Here is a 26,015-nt window from a genome sequence, read left to right as displayed (position 1 = left end):
AATTAGAAAGAGTTTCTAATGTATCATCAACTGGATCATCATCTTCTAATCTAGATACATATAGATAAGTGTTTGGGCTTGACATGATTTGATATCCATAACTCATCTGAGATGTTGTATGATCGAAGGATTGAATATGGTAACTTGTCATTGAAGGGTATTTTTGGTATTTCTATTAAATTTCATATCTTTCAGGTAGTCATGACATGTTGCTAGACATTAATCTTGACTTGTGGACTCGCAAGAATTAAAAGAGTTTAATTTAAAAATTAATTAAAAAGTATTCTGATTAATTGATGCATTTGGGCTGACCTAATCTAATCGGATTGGTTTAGGTCATTAGCTTGAGTCCACTGCTGGCTAGATATGGAACCCAATGGATCACACACTTTGGGATTTGATCATAGTCTGATCTAATTGGATTTATTGTAAGTTCTATGGGTTTAATTAACTTGCTAGCACATGGATTAACCCAAGTTTCCAATTAGGTTTAGTTCTAATGTGTTTGAGCTAACCTTAAGCCTGATGCCTTGACCTAATAGGATTAGGTTCAAACTTACGGTTTCTTAAATTGGCAAACCTCTTCATTTGAAAGTGTCTCATCTGATCTTAAATTTCTCCACGCCACCTCACACTATTCCATGCTAAAAATAAATGCAAATGCCCCATAATAAGTAGCACCCTACTCCTCTTAACTTCTCCTTGCCATTTATTTTCCCATGCGCCATATGATGGTGCTTTGACTTCTTAACGCTGAAGGGGGTGCTACATCTAGTTTTGGCATGCCATTTGCTAGGCGTTAAGCATGGGCTCTAAAGAGGAAAGGAAGGAAAAAAATCAGAAAAAAAAGGCAAGGAAAAGTGAGGAAAAAATAGAAAGAAAACAAGAGAGAAAAAAGGAAAGGCAAGTGTTGCTAATCCTAGGGTTTAGATTATCCAAAGTTGGATTTCTGAATCAGATCCGGGTGGTGAGATCTTTTAAAAAAAGGTTTCAGGCAAGGATTTAAGTTCCGACGGGACAGGGGCCGTCTCGGCCATCCTGTTCCATTCTTTTGGCATTCCGGCACTAAGGACCAGTGCGGGACCCCGAAACGCACTTTCGGCCTTGGTCCCGACCGTCCCGGCTTCATCCCGGTCAGATTAGGCATTGGCACGGCCGTCCCGGTCGTGCCTTTTTTTTGGCGATAATGCTTTGAACGGGGAGAAGAATGAAGGAGAAGCCGAGAAGAGGTACTGACCTCTTTCTTTTTTTGCTGGCGAGTCGGTGTCGGCATCGTCGCTGGAGGGAGCACCGTCTTCTCCTTCGACTCCACTTTTTCGAGAGGAGAGCACGTCGGGAGAGAGCCAATTGAGAGGCCGGAAAGGGAGGAGGGAAGAGAGAGGATCGAAGGCGGTAGTGGAGGGGAAGGAATTAGGGCTTAGAGACATGGAGCCTTTGGGCTCTTGTGCGGCCACTCTGGATGCAGCCACTCAAGGCAAATCCCGAAGGATATGCACGATGGATGGCACGTAGTCCGGAATTGGTGAGATACAACGGGTAGCGTGGCTTGTTATCCACCGTGGGATTCGCGTGGGACATGGTGGAGAGCGTGCAATCTGGAATCGATGAAATATAAGGGGTAGCGTGGCATCGTCGAATTTGCATGGTCCAATTGCACCTGTGCATGCAATACGGAGGTGGGATATCATGTGAAGCACGGCCTTGTTCTCGTCTTAAAAAAAAAAAATCCGCACCTGTGACTCCATTTTGCGCCAGGACAGCCATCGGGACGCTCGACCAGGATGGCCACCGGGATGGGGCGGGATGCGGGGCGCCCCATTCTCGGCAAAAACCGAGACGCCCCCGTCCCATGGGATTTAAAGCCTTGGTTTCAGGTGGTGGCCCCAATGGAGGTTCGAAGGCTTTTAGGTGATGGTGCAATTTCATTCTTGAGAAGGAAATCGGTAGTGAACTTGCGAAGAAAACTACAGCACTACATCGAGTTGGGAAAGACCTTGATTAATTCCGTGTGGATCATCGTTGGAGGACATCTACTTTGGTATTTTGTGGAGATCATTTTATCACTGGATCATCGTCTTCAAGAAGGTATAATTTTTACCTTATTTGCATGCTTGATTTGTTTGATTGAAATCTACAAGGTAGTCCTAAGGTTTGTGTTCCTGTTAGCTTATTTTAGGTGTTAAAATTTTCTTACAAAAATTTTGAAAATCATATTCCGCTGTGCAACTGGAATCCAACATCCTCTTTCCTCTGCACATCCAGCATAATACCAGGTCACTCCTGTCAAAATTAGGGGCTGGTATTATCTGGTAATGACCAATTACCAGTCATAAGGAAAGAGGATAAATATACCAGGTCACTCCAGTCAAAAAAAAAAAAAAAAAAAAAAGGATAACGGAACAGGAAGTAGTCATGATAAGGAAGCCGATGATGTCTACTAACTATGCCAGCCAGCTATAGTTAATTTCAACTTACAGCTTTTTTAAAGTGAGAGTCATTAATTGACTTTGTATTTTGTGATAAGGGCATGATCTACCAACCATGGCGAACATATTTAACTGCAGAATCCAGCACCCTAGAGGACATTGGAGACCTTCTGTGGTCCAACAAAGTTTTAGTAATTTATTCAAGGCTTCCTTAACTTAATATCCTGCTTGGGCATCTTTTGGTCAGCATTCTGGACAAAATTAACCTTTAAAAACTTTGCTAGAAATAAGTTGCTTTCTTTGTGTTTTTGGGTAAGCTGTACCATTGTTTTTTTTTTTTTTTTTTTTTTAAATGTTGCTATGGTCATTGCAGTGGCTGCTATGGTGGTTTTGGCTTGGAAACCGTGATGCTAAGCTTCACGGCACCATATGGCACTTACACAGAACACGGCCAATATGTTAGGCAACCCTATGCTATGAGTGAAAACCCGCTATAATGGCTGCTAATAACCTAATCTTTCTAGTTCAATGGAAGGATAAAGTGAAAGAGTTTGGACAAGAAAAGATACATAGCAGTGGAATTTTATGATGGTGAAGTTGTTGACTGGTTAGTGAAGAAGGATTCTTCATTTCTTCTGTGGATGAGCCTAGAGATGAAGTCTTTCATAGTGAAGGGTTGACATGGGGTATGGTTGAGGAAGCCTTAGGGCTAATAGTGAGCCTAAGTGGTATGCAAGGAGGAGAGCTGGACCTAAAGATGTTGGAGCTGCTTCATTCTCACATTAAAAAAAGCCAAAGAATCCAAACAGAAATATTGGTGAGATTGATTTGAGTCATTGGAGTTAGGCAAGAAGGAAAAGAATGAGAGGAAGCATATGTTGAGATGGATGACGTGCACACATCTAGTTTTTGTACTTGAGAAGCAAACCTCCTAGAAGTGGCAGATGATGATTGGTCACTGATATGGTCAATCATCAATTTGTCAATTGACCTGTCTGAACTCTAAAGGTGTCTATATATATTGATAATGATACTTTGTTTGGTGGATTATGTTATATGATTGTGGGCATTGTTCCTTCATGGTTGATGTTATTTGACTGTCAACATCTTTATCTGATAATGGAATGTCATTAGATTATGGACCTTATTATGGATGTCAACAAGATATTGTGGTATTAGGTGGATGAGCTTTACCATCGTCCATGGATGTTTTTTGTCATTATTATTATTTTTTTGGATGAAGTTGATGTGAAATATTGAGTTTTGATATTTAGAAAAGATATTGATATGTTTTAGCTGCTTGCCTTGGTCACATGGTGACTGCTATAGAGCTTGTTATCTGCTGTTCACCAAGAAAATCCCTGGCAGCTAACATGCCTACCATCCATTTTAATGGATTGAGCTATCCTATCTTCCTTTCCATGTGAGCTTTTGTTTTTTACAGTTTTCTTTTTCAGTTTCTCTTTTTGATAAATGGCATCTTCAAAGATTTTGGACTTTTTCTGGAAACTGTTCAATCTTTCTAATGTATTACATTTAGTGAATAATCGTCCCAAAGACATCCTTTTAAGTTTCATCAAGGATGAATATTCTTCAATAAATTTTAATGTTTCATGTCTACCGTTTCTTTCATACTAAGAAAGCATGAGCTTTCTCTGGTTTATGACACACCATTGTTTTTTTACATAAATTTTTATTGTTAACTAGATTTTTTGTGACTTTTAAGGTAAAAGTACGAACACAGTCTCTAGATTCTTTACTCTTCTCACAATATGTGGATGCTATAATTTTTTCACATAAATTATTATTGTTAACTAAAGTTTTTGTGTTTTTAAGCTAAAAGTACCAATGCAGTCTCTAAATTCTTTACTCTTCTTGCAATATGTGCATATGATAATTTTGTCTATAAATGGACTTATACCACTATTCCAGTTACAATGCTGACTGACATGCTTACTAAGAGCATTGGGCACCCATATATTGACTATCCTATTTTTTCTTGTTCAGCGTTGTTGTCCTTTCTTCCTTTATTCATACTTGCCATGACCATTAAAATTTTGCTTCAAGTGGCATATATTTTGCCATTGCTTAATGGAAGTGTTGCATAAATACAGATTAAAAAATATTTATATGGTTCAGCAACATGCTATGTAAATGTAGATGTGTAGGGTATGGATGCATATGCACAAATAATATAATTTGTCATGTTTCTTGTGCAAGTTAACAGAAGACCGATAAATGGATCACATATTATCTATAAAAGTTTTATTGTGGAATTTGCTAAAGCCTAAAACTTAACATACTTAAAGAAAGAAAACATGATTACTGAAATTTATTCATTTAAAAATAATTCCATGTGTATCACAAATCAAGTTCATCCATGCTCTTGTAACCATGTCTATGATGCATCTTGAATTTTTCTTGAGCTATAGAGCTTATTGAAACATGCACACTCATGTATGTATGCATGAGCATGTGCATATATTTATCTCTATGCTTGCATACTTATTTGCCTATTTGAACATGCGCATAAAGAATCACATTGATTGTAAATTGATTTGTAGAATTCTTGAATTCTTGTAAACAGAAGTGCCTTAATCGAGAAAAGTTCTGCAGTGTTAGGAATGTTATTTTTTGCCAAAATGTTGTCTGTAATGACTATCATTTGGAGAAAAAGTTTTGTGCTGTAGGTGCTCATCATGTGCTTTTAATTCTAATCTCTATCATCTTTCTAGGTTCTGATTTGAGGATTTTAAAATAAGTTTTTTTTTTTTTTTAATGTGCCATATCTAACTTCTTAGGTTTTATTTTTTTTCTTTTATTTTATTCTAATATCCATTATCTTGTCAGGTTTTACCATCTTACTTTTTCCTGTGCTCCTTGTCCCATAGTTTACTTTTTATTTGATTTACACAAACATGTAATCTCTTTTATTGTTGAATCAGGATTGAGAATCTGGAGCTAATGTTGAAACATGGTGCTGATGTCTGGAAACAGAAGAACAAACAATTGGAGTCACTTTTGTCCAGGTATGTTTGTCATTTTTCCTGGTCATTGATGCTGTGGGCACTAGTACAACATTAGATAATATGTATATTTAGATCAGTCGAAATAGAGAAAGGCTTCTTGCGGTGCCTCTTCTAGCTGGGTATCTGTTCTCTTGTTGCACTAAATAAGTCGTAAATACTCCTCCAGCTGTGTTCAGTGAGATTCTTTATTGAAGTAGGAAACTTGATATGATTTTTTTTTTTTTAATTGTTGTTGCCTCTAGAAGGGAACAAGGTGAAAAACTTGTTACGTGGTTTGGAATCTTTGGATGGCTAAGTCTTGAGTGTTGTAGGATGTCGACTGATGTGCAGATTTGAACATAAATGTCATGTGAGAATTTATTGGGCATCAGTAACATCATCCTTAATTTTTCTTGTAAATGACATGCTCCCATAGATCCTTTATATCTGGACACGTTCAAATAAATCACTGTCATTGGTCACTATCCATAACCCCGATCTATTGTTAAGATCACCAGTGCATAAATTGAAACAATAGCCAATTGGTCACTATCATCAATCATATGTGAAGGATACTTCGTTTGATCTGATAGTTTTCTCTGCATTGTGCTGGACTGATTCTGTACTTCCTTTTTGAACTGTTATCCTCTTCACCAACCAGGTGTTTGCTTTTGATGTCTTCCTTTATTTTTACAATACTTTTGATGGTTTGCTTTGAAGAGCTTTCAGTTATGTTTTAAATTTGCAATGCTTGGATACTTGGGCTCCTTTATGATAATTTATGTAGCTAAAACTGATCTTGGTAACTTTATTTCCTATAGGGATGAGGTGGCATAATTCTACTTATAAGATCAAGGGACTTGTTTTTAGTAGTGTATAAAACCTGTCATACTTTATCATTCTTTTAGTAATGCTTGAAGACGGTCATATACAAGTTCAAAGGCAAAAATGAGTGTTCTTACCCTGTATCTCTAATCCATGAACATCTTGTCAAGACATATTGCATGGTCTTTCTCTTTCCTATTTGACAAAGCCATTTTTGATGTGTGATATCATGGTGCCAGACAAATGAGGGGTGGTGCACAAAGCACATCGGTTTATCAATTATGAACTGACTTTGAGATGATGATGGAGTCTTGGGGAGGTGATTTTGTGGAAGCATGAAGATTTACTGGTTGAAAATTTGAAAGGAGCTGACACTGCGTCACAAATAGCAAGCATATATTCTGGGATGTGTTAAATGCAGTGTAGCTGCAAATGAAGTTCTATCTCATGAATGAATATGACAAAATTCATCAAGAAAGTGTACCAAAAGCCAGAACTATTAAACTAGTTGGAAGGGTAGAAAGCAAGGTTTGCGGAATCGGTACCGACGGCCGTTTCGGCTGACCGGCGGTATGGTTCAGCATGGATCCGTACCGTGACGAATCGAGGTGAACTGACGAAGGAAAATGGTGCCAAACCGAGAGAAGAAAAAGAGAGAGAGAGAGAGAGGAAAGAAAAAGAGGGAGGGGAAGGGGCCGGCGGGGCTGCCGGATGGCCTTTGGCTGGCTACCGGAAGGCGCAGTCCATGTGTGCGGCTCTGCGGGCATGAAACAGTTTTCACGAAGGGTTTTTTTAAAAACCCCGTGAAAGGTGAAGTCGGGAACTGGGTTACTGACTTCACCTGTTTAAATCCAAAAAAAAAAAGGAAACTGGCTACCCTTGTTTCGTTTCGAAGAAGGGGGCGGACTGACGGAGCCACGGAGGCCCTTCTCTCGCTCGACCACCCTCTGGCCCGTCGACGTGGGCTCGCCAACCACTGAAGGCCTCGCGACGGAGGTGCCGTCCGTCTGGTATGCCGCCCCCCCAGAGCGCTCTCTCTCTCTTTCTTGCTCTCCGCCAGGCCCTATCGAGTGATAACGGGCTCGGAAGCCCTCCGGCGGCTCCCGCCCCCTCTCTCTCCTCTCTCTCTCTATCCCTCTGTTTCCTTCTCTTTCTTCTTTAGCACCGGTGTGTGCCGTTTTCCACGCTGGAACCATCCCGGTTCCCTGCCGGTCTGGTTCGGCATGCCCTGAATCATCCGGTTTGGGACGGTTCTGAAAATGCTGGTAGCAAGTTTGTTTAGAACTATTGTTTTACCTTATAATGGCTTCATATAGGAAACTCCAACTCATGGTTTATTCATGTACTGTTGAAGCAGAGGACTGCTCAAAACACTTTAGACTTCCAGAGATGTGGATGGCAGATTCACTATGAATCTGGAAGAGTTAATATTGATGACAAAAATCTATGTTAAGAAGTTGAATGCCAGATTCAGAGTGAATTTTGCTGATAATGCTGAAGAGCTGTTGTTTAAAGCACAGAATTGAGAAATCGGAGAAGGGATTTCAACCTTCCTGGTCAAGAGAAAAAAAAAAGAAAAGAGATCCTGTATAAGCATTAACCTTCTTGATCAGGAAAATAGCCCTTGACTTGGATGCATTCTAAAACAAGATTTTTCCAGCAAAAAGAATGGCTTATTACTAAATCTGACATCAGCAGAGTTATCATTTTTTTATCTGTCAACATGATTTCTCAAAGCGAATATGATAAACCCTTTTGATGGTCATCTCAACGACTATGATCTTTGTGCATTCCTATAAGTTCATGGGTGGATGGATGATGGATCCACTAGTTGTCATTGCTGGTGAGATGTCGACAACAACTTTAATGTTGGGCCACGTTTTGCAACTTTCATGGGTTGGTCAATGTCAGTTGTATTCCCTTTGTTCATTCTGCAAGGTTTTTCTCTTGGCTTTAGGAGCTGCCTCTACATTGCTGGTGATGCAATTACATATGAGTTTTTGAAGTAAAGGATTCATGTTTTAGAAGACTATTTCCTTATTTGCTTAGGTGCCAGCCTTTGTTAGTTTATCATGAATGAATATGGAGGATAAAACTGATGTGTGAATTGGTATTAGAGTTGCCATGTTGGTACTTAGCATTGACATACTGCATATTATTTGATGTGTTATGTTTTATTTTTTTTATTGTGGATTTCGCCTTATATTGGTCCTATCTGTTGTTTTTCGGGCTGCCTCTCTACTATGGGATTGAAGAAATCAAGACGTATGTCTATGCTTGACCAACCATGTATGAAATGGCCATTTCTTTTCCATTGCTAGATTATTCAGTGGAGGTAATTTGAAATTGCCATTTCTGGACAGAAATACTCCACATATATTATATTAATATTATATTAATTATATATTATATTAATTTAAAATTAATATATTATAAATATATAATATATTGTATAAATACTTATTAAATAAATTTTAATATTCACATATATATATATTTATTATATATATTAGTTATAATAAATATTAATACATATTTATTATTAAATGTATTGATTTAATTAATACGATATATGTTTATAATATATAATTAATATATTATAAATGTATTTATATTAATAACTAATATGTTAATAAAATATCTTAGTCATTAGTATATTAATCAAAATTCTAACTTTAATAAATATATTGATAAGATATTTTATTTATGATAATCAATATATTAAAATATTAGTAACATTATTTATAAATAATAAGATAATCAAAATATTAATATATTTATGTATAAAAACATCTATAAAATTAATAATTAATATATTTATTAATATATTGTAAATATTTTAAAAATTATTTATAATAAGAAATATATTTTCTAATATATGTATAGTTAGTTTAAAAATATTTATTAACTCATGTAAATATATTTTAGTTTTTGAAATGGCCCATATTGATAGCCTTTTTGTAAGTGGGCCATAAATGGTCAACAAATGGATTGAACAAACAAATGTTATTACTTGAATTGTTTATTCAAGGACACCGTTGGAAAGTTCATAATATTTTCATATAAGATTATCTCCAACCAAACATAGTAATCTTTTTTCGGTGCCATTTTCTGGAGTAATTTTTCTACCAACCAAACACAATAAAATTTATTTTCTCCCACAATCATTCTTCTAGATAAATGATTCATAGGAATTATTAGATTACCCTGTAATATGATGTACCCCAACCAAACAAACCATCAGAGTAAAGGATTCCCAACTTGCCTGTTGTCTCTTTCAAATTAAAGGAAGCAAAATATGACATTTGGAAACTGTAGTAATTAAGGTTGCAAATGGGTTGGGTTGACCCATGACCTAATCCGACCTGATCAGACCTGACCCCACCTATCTTGAAGACTTGTAGTGCTAGGTTGTGTTCAAATATTAAGCATGTTCCACATTTTGAGTTTGTTTTGGATTTCATAAACCTTGACTTGACCTGATTCTACCGCATCCATACGCTATGGGTCTATTTGGGTCTTCCTATTAGTTACTTGATCTGACCCGATTGACCCAAAGAAAGTACCCCAATCATTGTTTTCTTTTCCTTGTTAAGAGAAAAGTGCTAAAACTAATCTCACTATATTAAAAAAGGCCAACCATTGAGGTTTTTAACCTTTTGAAATGGATTATAGTTCTAGGTAAACATTAATTAATGCCATTTTGACAATGTTAGCAAGCAATTATGTGGCAATCAAAATTCAGTTTGATTCAAAAGTAAGAACAAATTTTCTTCATGAACTCCTTTTAGTAAACAAATGTAGACTTGAACCTGAACCGCACTCGACTTTTACCAGAATATTCCCCAACCCAATCCGACCTATTGGGTGTAAAATATTTTCCACGGACCCGACTAACATGACCCGATCATCTATTGGATTGGATTTGGATCCAGTATCAAGACCTAGACATGAAACTGCATTGCGTTAGGTCAAGCATGCCTTGATCTGATCAGACCTATTTGCATCCCTAGTAACCATGGTGAAGCCTAGTTGGCGCCAAAAGATCCTAGTAATGGTATAACCCTAGGCTCGCCATAACCTTTCCATACTCGATGAGGTTGAAAGTTCCTGCTCCACTCCCTATGTGAGCACCCCCTCTGGCGCTAGCTGTGGTCTTGGTGGCTGCTACTTCAGCATGCCGACCACCCTTAAGTGGCAGCCTCCACCTTTGGCCACTTCAAGTTCAAGTTTGAGACCTTCGCCTGTTCCTCCCCAACGGCACCACACTTGCTGAATTGATGATCTCCATGATGAGCTCCTCAATGGCCAGATTTGCCTAATGAAGCTCTCCTCCCACCTCTAGTGCTGCCAAACCCTTGCCCATTTCCTAGATCTCGATGTTGAGGAGGGGAACCCAGAGTTGGTGGGGGCAGGTGGTAGAGGTAAAGATTAAGTATTATAGTGGATTTCTTCATCGAAGGACCATATTGATGCCTCCTCTCTAACAAATTCAAGGCTTCTGCACATCCGCCTTTGCACTCCAACATGCCCTTGTAGCTTTTCTTTTGACTTAACAATTCACCCGGATGAACTGAATGCTAGGTTGAACTGGGTGGATCAAGTGGGTCAGTAGCCCAGTTCAGCTGGTTGCCTAGGCTTTTTGGAAATCCAGGTTTGGGATTGACTTGACCCATGTAGGCTGGTGCATCATGGCCCGCCCGAACGGATCGTAAAACATGGCTTTTATATTGCCAATATACATGATTGAACATGGATGAGAAGACTTGGGGTAGTTAATATTAATTTATTAAAAAGGACAATGAAGATTGGAGCTTAGTATGAGGAATCTTTTGGTGTGTTTGGTGTTGCTTGTCCTTATAAGAAAGTTCTCATTGGAAGGAGAAACCGGAAGTTAGGTTTTGTAGCATCTCCTAAAAGCATTTTTTTAAAACTTCTTCTTCTTGTAGAAGCACTTTTAAGATATTGTTACGAAGCACTTATTTTTTCCGATAACTTCTTTTTTTAAAGTTTTTTTTTTTTTTAGCAACACCAACCGTGTCGCACCTGCTTCAGAATCTCACTAGAGAACTGTTTTTGGGGCCACTTATTGAAAGATGAGACTCACTTCCCTACTGCCACAACTGACTTGCTCTGTACCTAGACCTGCTTCTGGTAACTAAGGATAGGAGTTGTTGGGAGAGTGATCTCCTGCATAAGTCTAAGAGAAAAACCTTGACTCAGAAAAATACTTGTGTTACAATAAATAGTGGTTTATGAAGAAGTTTGATTGATGTGTAAGGCAACATGGGTATTTTAGCAGTGGTTGCAATGGGGAACCCATACTTCATAGAGTTGGGCATGATGTTTCTTCTACATGTGAGGGCTCTGGAACGTTCCACATTAAGAACAATATGCACACTTGTTTGCTGATGCTAATGATAGGAAGTGGAGGTGGAGGAATCAGTAGATCTCCTGGTGTTTCTCCAGCCCGTTCAATTTCATGCAAAAGATGCAAGACTTGGAGATGCAATTGTAATGGGGTTCTTTTTTATCTCCCTATATGTCTGATGGTCTTTCATGAATTCCTCATCCATCACACACATACACATGAATGAGTGCCTGCATGAGTGCAAGCACACAATCATGCACATGATCAAATATATTCGTAGGTGCATTCACGCACTCGTATATGCATGCATACAAGCATGTAGGAATGCACCAAAAGTATGGTTGAGGTCCGCTAGAGTGGAAATAATGTCCCACTGAGGTTGAATGTTATTAATGGCTATTTGAAATTCATGTGGGTCTTTGAGTTGATCTATATTGTCAAGTTGCCATGGTGGCCCTAACACGAATCTCAAAGACTGTCTTGTGCTCCATTGTTTTGTACAGAGAAACTGAAAGTTTCTGCTGCATAATGGACTGCACAGAGCACATGCATATTTTACTGCTCTATACAGAATTTAGCTCTGCAGCTTAATCACTCCTTTCTTTCCATTCGGGCATGATACACATGTTACTGCTACCTGCATTTGCTTCCAGAATGCAAGCAGTGGCTCTGGAATATAATGAAAAGATTGAAGCTGTGAACCGCGAAAGAAAATTCCATCAGGTAGCATTTTTTTGGCTTGAACCTTGCTGCCACAGAGGATGATCTGTCCAATACTCAGTATTATAATACTGCTCTATGTATATGATATCCCCAGCAAAACACAGGTGTGCAACTTAATGCCCTGATGGCACAATGGAGGGAGCTATGTGCGAAGAACATAGAGATCCAAGCTGCATGTGCTGATCTTCAGAACCGTATAGACCAACTCAAGATGGAAGCCAAGGAGAGGTATGCTTGGTTCTCCAGTGATTTCTCTCGTATCATTTACATTTTACTTGGCATCTGACTTAATCTTCTCTTACAGTGATCTTGATTTGAATGCCAATGGGGAAAATCAATCTGCAAAAACCCCAGGATTTTGAGGTATGTTTTCATCAAACATGTCCAATAATGAATGAATTCTATGCATGTTAAGATCATGAACTTTCAGACTTGCAGTTGTATTCATATTTAGCCATCCATCATCTTGGATTTAAAATTTTAAAAAAAGAACCAAGGATGCCGTAAGCATGCTTGGTTCTAGAAGCAACCATCAATATCTCTATTCCCAGTCTATGTTCTAATAGTTTTCTTGCCGTACAGGATGTAGGAGATCTCTGGCTATGCAGTCTCTTTTAATTGAAATTGAATTTTGTTGGCCTCTCTGGGCGCATACAGGCTCAATTCAATTTGTGGACAGACTGGACAGTTTCAAACTGACCACTCAGCTAAAGGGATATTGGATATTGGAAATTTTAAATGCTGGGCCATAATTATGCTGCTATAAATCCAATGGAAAATTTCAAGTTTTTGCCATGATAGATTTTGCAGGGGAAAGATAGTATCATTGAGTGTATTCACTTTGGATCCTGTGTATCTTTTATTGTACTTAAAGGAAAATAATTATGCCAAAAGCAAAATGGATTCAGCATTCTAAATCCTCATGTTTCAGTTCGTGCCTTTCTGCACATTTCTTTCATTGTGCGAGTAATTTTAGTGAGTATATTGCACAAGTCAAAAGCCAACTAACAATTTTGCTGTTTTATGTATGTTTTACTACCTAATTCATGATCCAAGTTAACTCCAAGTATGTAATTTAATTTGGGTTTTATCAAATCTCTGATTCCTAATGGTTGAAGGGGACCAAATACTCTGAACTATTTTAAATTTCTAAGTAGATCTGATTATATATTGCGTTCGATTATTTAGATCCAATGCTATAAAACTTGAATATATCGCTTGATTGGGGTTTAAAGGTGTTTCAAATCCAGGAAACTTGACTGCTCAGTTCTTCACTGATCGGTGATTTGGCTTAGGGAGTAAATGCACGTAAATAACACAAATCAGTATATATGACAATGTCAATTGGGACTTGTCTCAGTGATCACCCTCATTTAAGAATCAAAGGTTCTGCATTGCAGTCTTCGATGGTACATCCTCAATAATTTGAATAATTATAATATGTATCTCATCCTTTCAAAATTATATGCAATTATATTTGTGATACTTTTATATAATCAGCTCAATAGGTATGCGTAAAACTTCAAGGACTGCATGGATGACTGTAGAAAAATAATGGATTAACTCAGCTAAGATTTCAAGTTGGATATGCATTTGTAAGCTGGCCGATGAACCTGAGAGCTGATGAATCGGATTGCCATTCCCAAGAGCTGGTTGAGAAGAGGGTAATGGGTTTAGGATGTGTTGTCGCTATTACTGCCCATCTACAATAAGTTGGTGAATGGTAGAACTCATTGTTGCATGTGTGGCTCATGCATTCGCCCTAGATGAGTTAGAAGGTAAGCACAATCCTCAGATTCACGTCCTCAATTTTCGGTTTTTTTGATTTTTTTTTCTTGGTAGAATATTGAATCCCACCAGATGACTTCAGATTCACGTCCTCAATTTCTAGATTAGATATTTTCATGACGACAAGAGGTGCTGTAACCATTTGAGGCCCCATTTGTCAAACATAGGCTTTGCCTCCAATTGAACCATATTGTTGCTAAACTATTGCTTAATAATTTGACCAATCTACTGAGACCAACAAAGGGCTTTCAGATGGGATGACGCTCGATTATACCGTTCCATCCTATCATAAGTCAAATGCAAGCCTCCAAGTATCCGCCCCATTAATTAAAAGAAGTGGGTGGCGAAAGAACGACATAGGCTGGCTTAAGGAGTGATTGTTGGCTTAAGAGCATGCTGTTCAGCTTTAAGTCATAAAGTTCTATTTGATTTTGGCCATCCCATAATATCTAATTGATAACCTGAAAATGAACATGTGAACACACACACACACACACACACACACACACACACACACACACACACACGCATATAGTTATAGTTGTGTGGTTTAATGTATCTGTTTTATCCCAAAAAAAAAAGAGACGCATATAGTTATAGTTGTGTGGTTTAATGTATCTGTTTTATCCCAAAAAAAAAAGAGAAAAAGACCACCTTTACTAATTGGTCATAATTCTATAATGTTATTAGATTCATTGGGACACCAACCAAAACAAAAAAAAAAATCATTTCAAAGGTTCACAGTACGTACAATTTCAGGATCTTGAGGCTTGATTTATGATGTAAATATTATTTGAAACCTGCGTTCAATTTTTTTCACCAAAAAGGAAAAAAGTAATCCCAATAGGAGAAGGTCCAAATGGTCCATCAAAGTAGGCTTATTCTTGCCGCCGCGGTGGTAGCCCAGTTGGAATGGGTCTTTGCTTCCACGCAAGTAATTTAGGTTTGAATCGCGAGTAAATGCTGGGAGGAAATGACGCATGGAGGATCCCTTCTGACGGCCTGGGTGTGGGTGTTGGAAGCAGCACTGATCCTCTAGTGCTGCGGTGGTGTTGGGATGACGTACTCACCCAATGTGGTGGGAAGTGGCTCACTCTTACATCCAAATCTGTTGGGTTCCGGTGGTGCAACGAAAGGGTTAGGTGTTTAAAATTTTTATTCAAAACATCCGATGCACCGAAAATCCCAATGCTCAGAAACCCTTGACTATAATAATCAAAGTACAATAAATATAAATTAGGATAAGAAGAATACCTGTAGCGCTAATCCCAATTTTCATAAGGCGTTCAAGTGTCCGCCCTCCAATGGTGATCCACATGGAAACTGAACCAAGGACAGCGCTCCTTCTTCACCTTGCTCAGGAGTTCTAGCCACTAGAACTCGACTAGCCTCATACCGGTTAGGTTTCTCCAAGAAACTGACTCCACTCTCTCAAAATCTCCTCTGGACTTTTGATCCTTCTTCTTTAGGACCCTCACAATCCTTGTTAGGACCAGATAAGGCTTTGTCTTAAATCCCAAAACCTTGTCATAAAACTAAGATATGTTGTAAGAAAGAAAAGAGAGCAACAGAGACAAAATTGGAAACTCTTTCTGAATGCCTCGGACACCCAGTACCCTGATCAATTTATAGCCACTAGAAAGACGCCAAAAAAGAGGGATGCGCCTCATCCAAGAGGCCTATCTAATCTGATTATTAGAGATAAGAGTTCCTTCAAATAGGACTCTTATTAATGATACGTCGATCAGCACCCTGCTTTGCATGTGTGATCAGAGAAGGGATGTTTTCACATCCCTTCTCAAATCAGAAAAATCCTCAAAAATCCACATGGATAGAGGATTTAATACTGATTCCAGAACATATAATGAGTGGATTAAAATTCTCACAAATGGATGTGTTCTCACATCCTTTCACGTGAAGTCTGATCACCACACGCATAGACATGAAGAGGAATTTATGGCATCCGTTTGGCATCCAGATAAATCTAAAAAAATTTTAAAAAAATTATCAAAAATAGCTTGTTAAATGTGGAACGTTATCACCAAAAATCATTCCATTTTGAAAGCATTTGATGAGGAGGACTCTCCAAATCTCAGAGAGACATGATGCTTCTGCACGTGCGCACGAGACTTCCTTTTTCCAATTTTTCTCCACCCCAAAAATTTTAGAAAAAATACATCTCATGCTTTGAGATATGCACCAAAGGATGGAGGATGATATGGGCTACCACACGCATCTTAATCCCATGCCAGAAGGACTCTTTTCTTCTGCCCGCACCAACACTTGTATGCAGAACCTGTTTTGCGTCAAAAGTCCTTCACAACTTGGACTCTTCATAATTGGCGTTAAAATGGGATGTGGTGCCCCAATTTGAGCTGCTTCTAGATGGCATGACCTGAACCAAATACCTACTAAATTGGGCTAGCTAATTAGCAAGGGATGAGACCAAATTGACCTCCAAAGGAGCAAGGATTTCACACGTGCTAGCATGCTTACCGAAGCCCTGATTGAATCCAAAATTCTAATCAACCTTTTTCAAAAGGATCCTTGGCCAATTTCTATATGTGTGTGACCCATTGGATTCTACATCTAGCTGGCAGTAGGTCCAGATGTAAGTTGACCAAATTTGATTAGATTTCAATCTAATCAATTTAGGTCCAATCGAGCTAACCCGAGTTCAACAATTATAATCCTTTCTAATTGACGATCGAATTAAATTCTTTAATTCGATAAAAAATCTACAAGTCAAGATTGACATTTCGCAATGTATCATGACTATCCAAAAGATGTAGAATTTTGATAGAAATACCAAATATATCCTTCAGTAGTAAGTTACCATACAATTTAATCCTTCGATCATCTCTGCATTCTGAATATGTTCATGAGTATGGAATCATATCAAACTCAAACACATATTCATATCGATTCTCAATTAACCAATGATGACTCCGATGAAGAAGTATTAGAAACTCTTTCTAATCTCCTTTCTGCTTTTGGCCAAAAGACTTTCCAAGTCATCTAGGATTGAGAATGCACAGGATGCGATCTCCTCTTACTAGGAGTGATCGATTTCATGTTGATCTACTCACAACCTCCATATACACTCCACCATATCCAGAACACCCCGTACATGTTTTAATGTCATGCCTGGGTATGAACCAAAATACGGGTTCATGTGCATAAGATTCTATAGTGGTCTCAGGTCTAAAGATCACTTGCATAACTCTCACTTAGAGAATCATTTTTGACATGCAAGTAAGGCTTTCATAAGATGTTCTCTTTCATCGAGTCAATTCAGTGGACTCATTTTTTAAATGAGCACCCACATCCTTATATTAGTGTCCCACATAAGTGGCTAGTGAGATTTGCCACCCTCTCTATCGAGCATACATAAGATGTGCTGTCTATTCGGAATATTGATCTCTGACTCAATGCTCCTACGATCAGAAATGTTTAAGATTAGAATTTTAGGATTTTAGGTCTCACTAGCATAACTCATTCATGTCTCCTAAAATCATTATCCTAATATTTGGGGTTCATCATAATCTTAGACATAATAAGATGCAGCTAATATAATGAATCAATACCTCAAATAATAAATGTCATTTCATGAGTTGAAAAATTATAAAAAAAAATTTCATTGTAATACACTTGCGATTGGCTTATAGGGCACTCTTCTTTCAATCTCTCACTTGCACTAAAGCCAATCGCCTTTATATCTCATACAATCAAGATGATGATTATATAGCTGCTTTGGTGTGGTCTTAGTGAATGGGTCTGTTATATTATTCTTTCTGTCTACTCATTCAAGGATAACATCTTGTTCTAACGAGATGGAAGTGTCTGAGGATGTGCTTGGATCTATAATGAGACCTAGGTTCCTTTGCTTGAATAATGGCCCCAATGTTATCATGATAGAGTGACACTGATCCTTCATTCTTAGGAATGACTCCTAAATCTATGATGAATTTCTTCATCTAGATAGCTTTCTTAATGGCTTCACTAGCAGCGATGTACTCTACCTCAGTAATTGAGCCAGATACCATCTACTGCTTGGAGCTCTTCCAACTCACTGCTCCATCATTTAGGGTAAACACATATCCTGATATCGACTTGCTATCATCCACTTTTCAATGATCCTCCCTTAGATCAGCTTGAAATATGATAGCTATGCCCAAAGCATAAGCTACATCAGGTACATAGCATGGTATACATAATTGATCCCATAGCCAAAGTATAAGGGATTTCATTCATCATTTTTCTCTCCTCTAATGTCTTAGGATATATTTTCTTGGAGAGACGTATATTATGACTTACAGGCAAGTAACCTCTCTTACTTGCCTCCATATTAAACCTCTTTAATATGAGATCTATGTACTGTGACTGGTATAAGCTTAACATCCCTTTAGCTCTATCTCTATAGATCTTTATACCCAGTATATAGGATGCTTCACCCAAATCTTTCATGAAAAACTTATTCGATACCCAAATTTTGACTGATTGCATCATTAGGATATCATTCCCAATAAGCAGTATATGTTATCGACATATAGAATCAAGAAGACAACAGCACTCCCACTTGTCTTCTTATACGTATATGGTTCATTCTTATTTTTGATAAAGTCAAACTTTTTTACTGTCATATCAAATCAGATGTTCCAACTCCTCAAAGCCTGCTTCAATCTATAGATGGATCTCATTAGCTTGCATACTTGATTTGCCCTCCCACTTGAGACAAATCCCTCAGACTAAGTTACATAGACCTCTTCCTCTAGATTATCATTGAGAAAAATGATCTTGACATCCATCTATCAGATCTCATAGTCATAGTATGCCGCTATAGCAAGTAAAATCTGGATGGATTTGAGCATAGCCACTGATGAGAAAGTTTCATCATAATCAATTCTTTAGCTTTGACTAAAATCCTTCACCACCAACCTAGCTTTGTAGGTTTTTACTTGGCCATCTGCTCCGATCTTCTTCTTGAAGATCCACTTGCACCCTATTGGGATCATACCCTTAGCTGCATCAACCAAGGTCCGTATTTGGTTGATATACATCGAGTTCATCTCAGATTTCATGGCTTTCAACCATCTGTCTGAGTGAAGACGAGAAGTGCACACATTGCTTACATGTATCCGCTGCCTTTCGTGTGAAGATGAGATGTGCACACGCTGCTCCGCTCATAGGATGAGCAGAGCACACGCTGTCTCTCGCATAATAATGGGCACATGTTGCTCTACTCACAAAATGAGCCAAGCACACATTGCCTCTCCCCCGTAGGATAGGGCCAAGCCGCTGCCCATAGGGCTGAGCCAAACTGCCGCCTATAGGATAGAGCTAAGTTGCCGTCTACCGAGCAGAACTAGCGGCCCTCTGGATGAAGTCACCTTTAATAAGGTTCATTCGAGGTAATTTCATCTCGAATTGGAACGAACTTGTTTAAATTTCTAGAGTCTGGATTGACCTGGATCGAAACAATTCTAAGAACCTCAGATCGAGATCAACCTCTACGTGTTAAGATATGCAAGCTTGTAGAAAATAAATTTTTATTCATTTTTGATGTTTACAAGAAGAAGGCTGGCGTCTTTAGTGCTACGTTACAAACCAGATATTTACAAGAAGAAGGACAACATTTTCAGCACCATCTTACAAAAATTTTTTTACAAGGATGGTGTCCTCAATGCCACATTACAAAAAAGAGAGAGAGAAAGTAAAGTAAAATAGAAGAGAGTCACAAAAATCATGTCAGTCCAGAAGCAGATCTCCGTCAGTCAGTGAACCCGATTTAGAGCTCCTATCATCGTAGATGATAGCAACGACCAGATGGTGAATACTCTCCTTGGTCTCCAGCTTAAGGATGAGGAAGCTCAATCCTCATCCGACAAGGAAGCCTCCTCGTTGTTGTTTTCGGACTGGAAGGAGTGGAGCTTCAAATACGGCATTATCTACAACAGACGGACCTAGCAGTTCTTAAAACCATCGATAAATCCATTGGTGGCAATGTCAATGACCTCTCTCCTAAACTCTGTAGAGTTTCGATACTCCTAAATGCAGCTGACCCAGATGTCAGGAGGAATATGCTCGAACTGGAGGGTGGGATGACCCTTGAGCCTCGACGGAGACCATGAGGTGGAAGGCACCCAATGAGAGGAAGATGGACCAGCACCTCCAGCTCTCATTCTTCTCCAAGCCTCTCTTATAAAGGCCCATCTCTCCTTCACCCTGGCCTTCACCACTAGCAAAGGAGGATGCAAAGGGGCACGCGGAGGTGATGCCATCACGATAGAGGGGAGAAATTTTTGTGAAGGATGGAGATGAGAGATTGGGTTTCTCCACTTATTGGCCTCTATTTATAAGCACTAAAGCCCACATCAACTGCCAATCAATGGCTTGAGAGGATACAGCTGTCCACCAGCTAATAAATGGTGTTATCTTCTCACCGTCAGGAATAAATCCCGACGATACCTCGAGAATTAAAACATGGCTATGTGGCATGTGCCTATTGGCCCCACATCTTTTCCTAGGCATTATCCTAGTGGAAGAGTCAACAGCCGCTATTCCTACGATTGCTAGCATTGAAAAATGGTAGAACAAAAGTGCCGCTAGATATTCACCTAAGATCAGTGTGCTCAAATAATTGCCCCAGATCGGCTGGCATAGGAAGCTACCTCAGATCAGCATGCACACTGCAAATAAAGACTAAGGTACGAAAGAAAATCAATTTTATTCATTCCTTCAAAAAACTTTTACAATAACCCCGAAGGGGTCCAAGGTACAAAAAGAAAAGAAAACAAAAATTTAAGAAGTCACATCCGGAGCCGAGGCACTTGTCGCAGGATTGTTGGCTACAATAGGGTCCCAAACTTCATCTAAAAAGTTCAAATTTAGTTTTGGATATTTAGCAGTGACCCTATCCCGGATCGATTATCTCCCAAGGTCATAAGCGTCAGTAGCAAATTTGACCTTCTCATCTTGACACTCCACTGACGCACAAAAATCTACAACAGCTTTAAAGGTGACCTCCACTGCCTTCTTTTCAGCTGTCCCTAGCTAAGCTTCAAGCTCCTTTATTAGTTTTTATAGTTGAGAAGTTTCTTCAGCTATGATTGCACTCCTCTCGAGCTGATCCTTAAGCCTCTCTATTTTTTCTGACAATCAGGAGGTCTCCTCGATGGCCCCTCTCAATGCTGCCTCAGCATCCTCGACTCTTCTCTCGATGGCGTTGGCTCTCAAGAGGGCTTTTTCAGCCTCCCTTGCTGCCTTGTTCTTGGCGTGCATAAGTAAATCAACTTTGAGTTGGTACTTTTTCGCCTCAATTGAGAGGTCATGACAGCTCTCAATGTATCCATTTAAATAATAAAGAAACTAGTAAGAGGTGTTTCTTGTCAGTAAGTACTATAAACATATATGCAAGGTAAATAAAATTACAGGAGCCCTAACTTATCTAGATGATACACTCCATAGCTCCTCTCCTCACCTCTTTTCACGGTACACCCAATAGTTCGTTTGCATCAACCAGAAGTAATATCCCAAAGAAAAGCTTGCTCACCAACTTGTAATTCCTCAAGGTTGAGGCCTCGAGCCTCAAACCGACCAGTGTAGCTTTGGAACCAGAAACCCTAGGTGCAGCCTCAGAAGTCCCAGCCTCCTTGGCTGGCTCATCTCCTGAAAAAACTTTAATGGCAGGAGGGGCCGGCAAACTCAGAATTATGTCTTTAGGGGCTTGACTCGTTTGACTCCTTCAATCTCCATTAGAGGTCAGAGAGGTCGAGTTGACCCTTACCATTCTGAGGTCACTGGCATGAAAAAGTTCAGAACCTCTTGATCCAGAAGCCGACGGCACTGGAGGACTTTCGATTCTGATGCGGATGCTCTGGCCGCTCGCAGGCTCGGCTACCCTTTATCGTTGGGCCTTCTTATCTGATTTATTCGGGAAGCCTGCATCCTTCTCCATGACCATCTCTGCAACAAAAAAAAGTAAGTCATCAACAAGAGCACTGTGGAAATCAGAGAGTATAAGATCCTGAGAGTGGATGATACGTACCTCGAGGAGCAACCTGACCGATGCTGATGTTGAATGCATCTGGACCGATAGTAGCTCCTTCAGCTCCAAAATCTTGAAGCCGTGCATGAGTGCCAACTCTTACCTCAAGCATTCGTTCATGGAAGGCTCTTTTAGTGAGGCCTCTTGAGGTTCGCCCCAAACGGCAGACTTCCAATCCTCACCGGATGTCTGAAAGACAAAGAGGAATCATGATTTCCAACCATGAACACAGTGGGGATCTCCGAAAAAGATAGGAGGCGGATGTCTTTCTTCCTTCACAGCATCATGTACCACCAGTCGTAAGACTTCGGATGCCATGTGAGGCTGAAGAGAGAGCAGAAGAGTGTGATGCTAGGGGCAATCCCCATCAACACGTACACTACAGTGAAGCCGTAGATGTACCGTCATGTGTTCGGGACCACCAAGCATGGCGACATCTCAAAAAATTAAAGGAGAGCTGTGAAGAAAGGGTGAAGAGGAAGCCACAATCCAACCCGAAAGCATTCCTCGTAGAGACTCATCTAGCCTAGGGGTGGTTGGCAGACTCGATCTTTTGACCCTGAAACTTCCAGCTGGAATGTCATAGAAATTTGAAACTACTCATGGAGTAGTACTGTATCCCTCTCAATCAGCTTGGATCAGAACCCCAACAGTGTGAAGTCAGGATCTCTGGAAGCCATTCCTCTCACTCAGGAAGAAAATTGCGAAAGCAGAAGACAAAGGGGAAGGAGAACTAGCGACAGAGAAAAGAAAACAATCTGAAACCTAAAGAGACCTACGTTTGGCTTTGTCTGGTGCTTTAAATAGTCCCAAGTTTAGTGGAGCCTTTAAAGGATACCTCCCATCATAGCATTAATTGCAAGAGGCATGAATCGATAAGGAGCGAACAAGCACTCGACACGTGGCAACCCTTGGCAGATATAATTTTTGCTATCGATTTGGTAGTTAATGCCAGTGGCAAGCAAATCACATTCTGCACCACTTTCGAAGAGATGTACGGAGATGTGTGATAGTATCAACCATGCAAATACGGTTTAAATTTCTGTCCTTTCAAGACTTGCACGATAGGTACGAGTCGTATAGCTCAAATCAGTATCTGCCGCATGAATGCAATTCAAATTTTTGTCCTTTCAAAGCCTATGCGACAAGTGTGGGTCATATAGTTCGGATTAGAACTTGGTTCATGATTCACATTGTATTTTATTATTTTAATTATATTTAAACTCTCGGTTTAGCTCGAAATTTAACCATTATGGCATAAAATTTATATTCATATATCCAAACATTAGATGTTAATAAAGGTGAATTTCATTCATTTATATCAAAACAATTACAAAGTTCGGATTGCAAAAAAAAAAGAGGAGAAACAGGCTATCGCCTCAGAGCACCATCAAGATGGCTTGCTTCGGAATGGCCTCCTTTAGCGCCAATAACTTTTTCAGTTTGGACAGCCACACTGATCTTGTTCGCCTCAGTAGAGTGACGAGATGCCCTAACAAATTTTTTCATGATATCCACTGCTACGGCGATCAGGCTTTCATCCACAATGTTGACTTGTAGAGGCCCAACGCTGTCAACAAGGAGGAGCATCCGAACCATTCTTTTGGACCTCTCAAACCCTGCTGAGAATGCCGTCCTGCAAGCCTGATTTATAATCTCAGCTTTCTTTTTCATTAGCCAACCCGTCTTTCTTTCAGCATGCATGGTAAGAACTCCTGCTCTCTAATTGGCATCAGAGGTGATCGTGATTTTTTTTTTTACCTCCTTCAGTTCCTTCTTCCAATGCTCTGCCTTTGGCGAAGCTTCTTGAAGCTTGACGGATGGCTCCGGAGTCGCCTGAACCCTTTTGAAAGCAAAGGCTTCCTCCCTCTGAGGTGTTCTTTCACTGTGGCTTCCCTTTTTCGAAGATTTAGTCCTCTTAGCTGAACTTTCATTAGGACTCCTTTGAGAATGAGCCTCAAGGGAAGCATGGTTTCGATTTCTTTTCCCTCTGAGTGTCCTCCTTAGGTGCTCCAGGTCATCCTGAGCATGGTGCCAATCTCTTTCGGCCCTAGACCTCTGCCTCTCAAGGTTTTTAATTCTTCTTTCAGTCTTTCTTAACTTGTCATCTCAATGATTGACTATCTCCTGGGCTTCCCGACGGGCCTCCTCAGAGAAGCCGAGTTCTTTGGCTAGTTCACTATTATTTCTCTCTACATACGTCAATTGATACTTCAGTAAATCAACCGCTTCCTTTGCCGCTGTAAGCTCCAATGATGAGGCGTCTGAAGTAGCACCGACGAAGCTGGCCAAGTAGTATCCCACCTATGCAAAAAATTTTGCAAATAGACATCAAAATACTGCATGCTACTGAAGATCAATAAAAGGATCTAGAAATTCCTTACATGCGCAAGAGACCTCAGGGTGCTATCCATCCGCTTCTGAGCCCCTTGCTTGTCCATATACAACTTCTCCGTAGGTGACACAAAGCTCTTCAGAAAATCCATTATCGAATGGAGATTCTCCACTGCGGACGAGATAGAAGAAGCCAGTTCTGAGGGACTTGCTTGAGAAACAGTCGGAGGAAGACATCCGATGGATGTCACCTGCTTCAAGGATTTCTCAGTTTCCGTCACCACCACTAGAACTTCCTTGGGAATAATAGCCATGTCCTCTGCCTGTATCACCGTAGCTGAAACTTTTGTAGGGCTACTAGTTACTTCCACCACCTGTGACCTCTCCGTCGGTGTCTTCCTCTTATCGAAACTCCTTCCGGTAGATCTTTCCTCACATCCTCTGATGAAGCAATCACTGGTTCAACAACTGGCGGGGGGAATTTTCATCTCCCACTACCGTTGGAGTCAATCCGGTGGTCGGAGCTTGAGCATGGTCACCCTCTAGAGCTGAAGGACCGACGGTCGAGGTCTTGGCCTATTTTTTTGAGCCAATGCCAGTTCGAGCTTTCTCACAAGTTCTATGCTCATTTTTGCCTCTGTGGGTCACAACAAGGGGTTTGGAGCAGGAAGGTCTCGCGATTGCTTTTTCCTGACTAAACACCCGAGTCTGATTTAAAAGAAAAATGAAGATGAAGATAAAAAGTCGCCACCTAAAAAATTAAATTTTTGAGAAGACCGCTAGCTTTGGGTCCCATCGATTATGATCATTCTCAATGATCGTGCCAGAACGACGTTAGCAGCTTTAAATGCCAGACATTCACGAAGGCATGAAAGCATGCATCCTCATATCCAAGGTACGACTTCTAGAATACTTCTTTCATTTGATTCTCAAACTCAGGAGTAGGGAGGTAGTGTATGGTGGTTACCATGAGTACCTCGGATCAGCGTGATAACCATGGGGTACCTTAGATCTTCAAGCTGACACCGGGACTAAAGTGTGGAGCCATATGCAGAGCAGAGCTACTTACGCCTTATCCGTTGTCTGGTCTGTCCAACGCATCCCATTGTCTCGAGGGGCCAATATCTTAGCACATGGGTTGTTCTTATTATCACAGCCGGCTCATCTCATGATATGCGCAACAACTGTACACCCCGAGTAGACAAACTCAGACGTAACCGACTATCTTAATCTCACAGGAGTGATTAAAGGCTGAATTATCTCGCCTGTAATGGCATGTTCAACGGTTTTACGATCTTGGGATCGTACGATCTCATAGTTGTTCGATCAGCTGTTCGACAGTTTTTTATATAAGCAACCAAACCTCCGAGGATCAGGTAAGTCAATCAATCCCTTTCAAAGAACCCGTTGCTATTTCTATTATTCTCTGAATCTGACTTGAGCGTCAGAAGATGCTCACTGGAGCGAAAATCTTTGATTTGAACTTGTTTTGC

The 26,015-nt window shown here is 39.8% G+C and overlaps 1 protein-coding gene across 1 annotated transcript in view; it reads left to right on the top strand.

Moving 5' to 3' along the window:
• Positions 1 to 13,270, top strand: part of LOC105061343 (pre-mRNA-splicing factor SPF27 homolog) — a 31,662-nt gene extending 18,392 nt beyond the window's left edge. The window contains exons 3-7 of the mRNA XM_010945355.4: positions 5,372 to 5,455; positions 12,284 to 12,353; positions 12,448 to 12,581; positions 12,658 to 12,716; positions 12,936 to 13,270. Coding sequence (XP_010943657.1) covers positions 5,372 to 5,455; positions 12,284 to 12,353; positions 12,448 to 12,581; positions 12,658 to 12,715 — 346 coding nt within the window. The 3' untranslated portion in view covers position 12,716; positions 12,936 to 13,270. The remainder of the gene's footprint in view (positions 1 to 5,371; positions 5,456 to 12,283; positions 12,354 to 12,447; positions 12,582 to 12,657; positions 12,717 to 12,935) is intronic.
• The last annotated feature ends 12,745 nt before the right edge of the window (positions 13,271 to 26,015 follow it).

Source organism: Elaeis guineensis, chromosome 14 (genome assembly GCF_000442705.2).
Source record: "Elaeis guineensis isolate ETL-2024a chromosome 14, EG11, whole genome shotgun sequence".
In the NCBI taxonomy this organism is placed as follows: Eukaryota; Viridiplantae; Streptophyta; class Magnoliopsida; order Arecales; family Arecaceae; genus Elaeis; species Elaeis guineensis.
The sequence above is the reverse complement of the archived record's forward strand: the minus strand, read 5'-3'. Positions and strand labels throughout refer to the sequence as shown.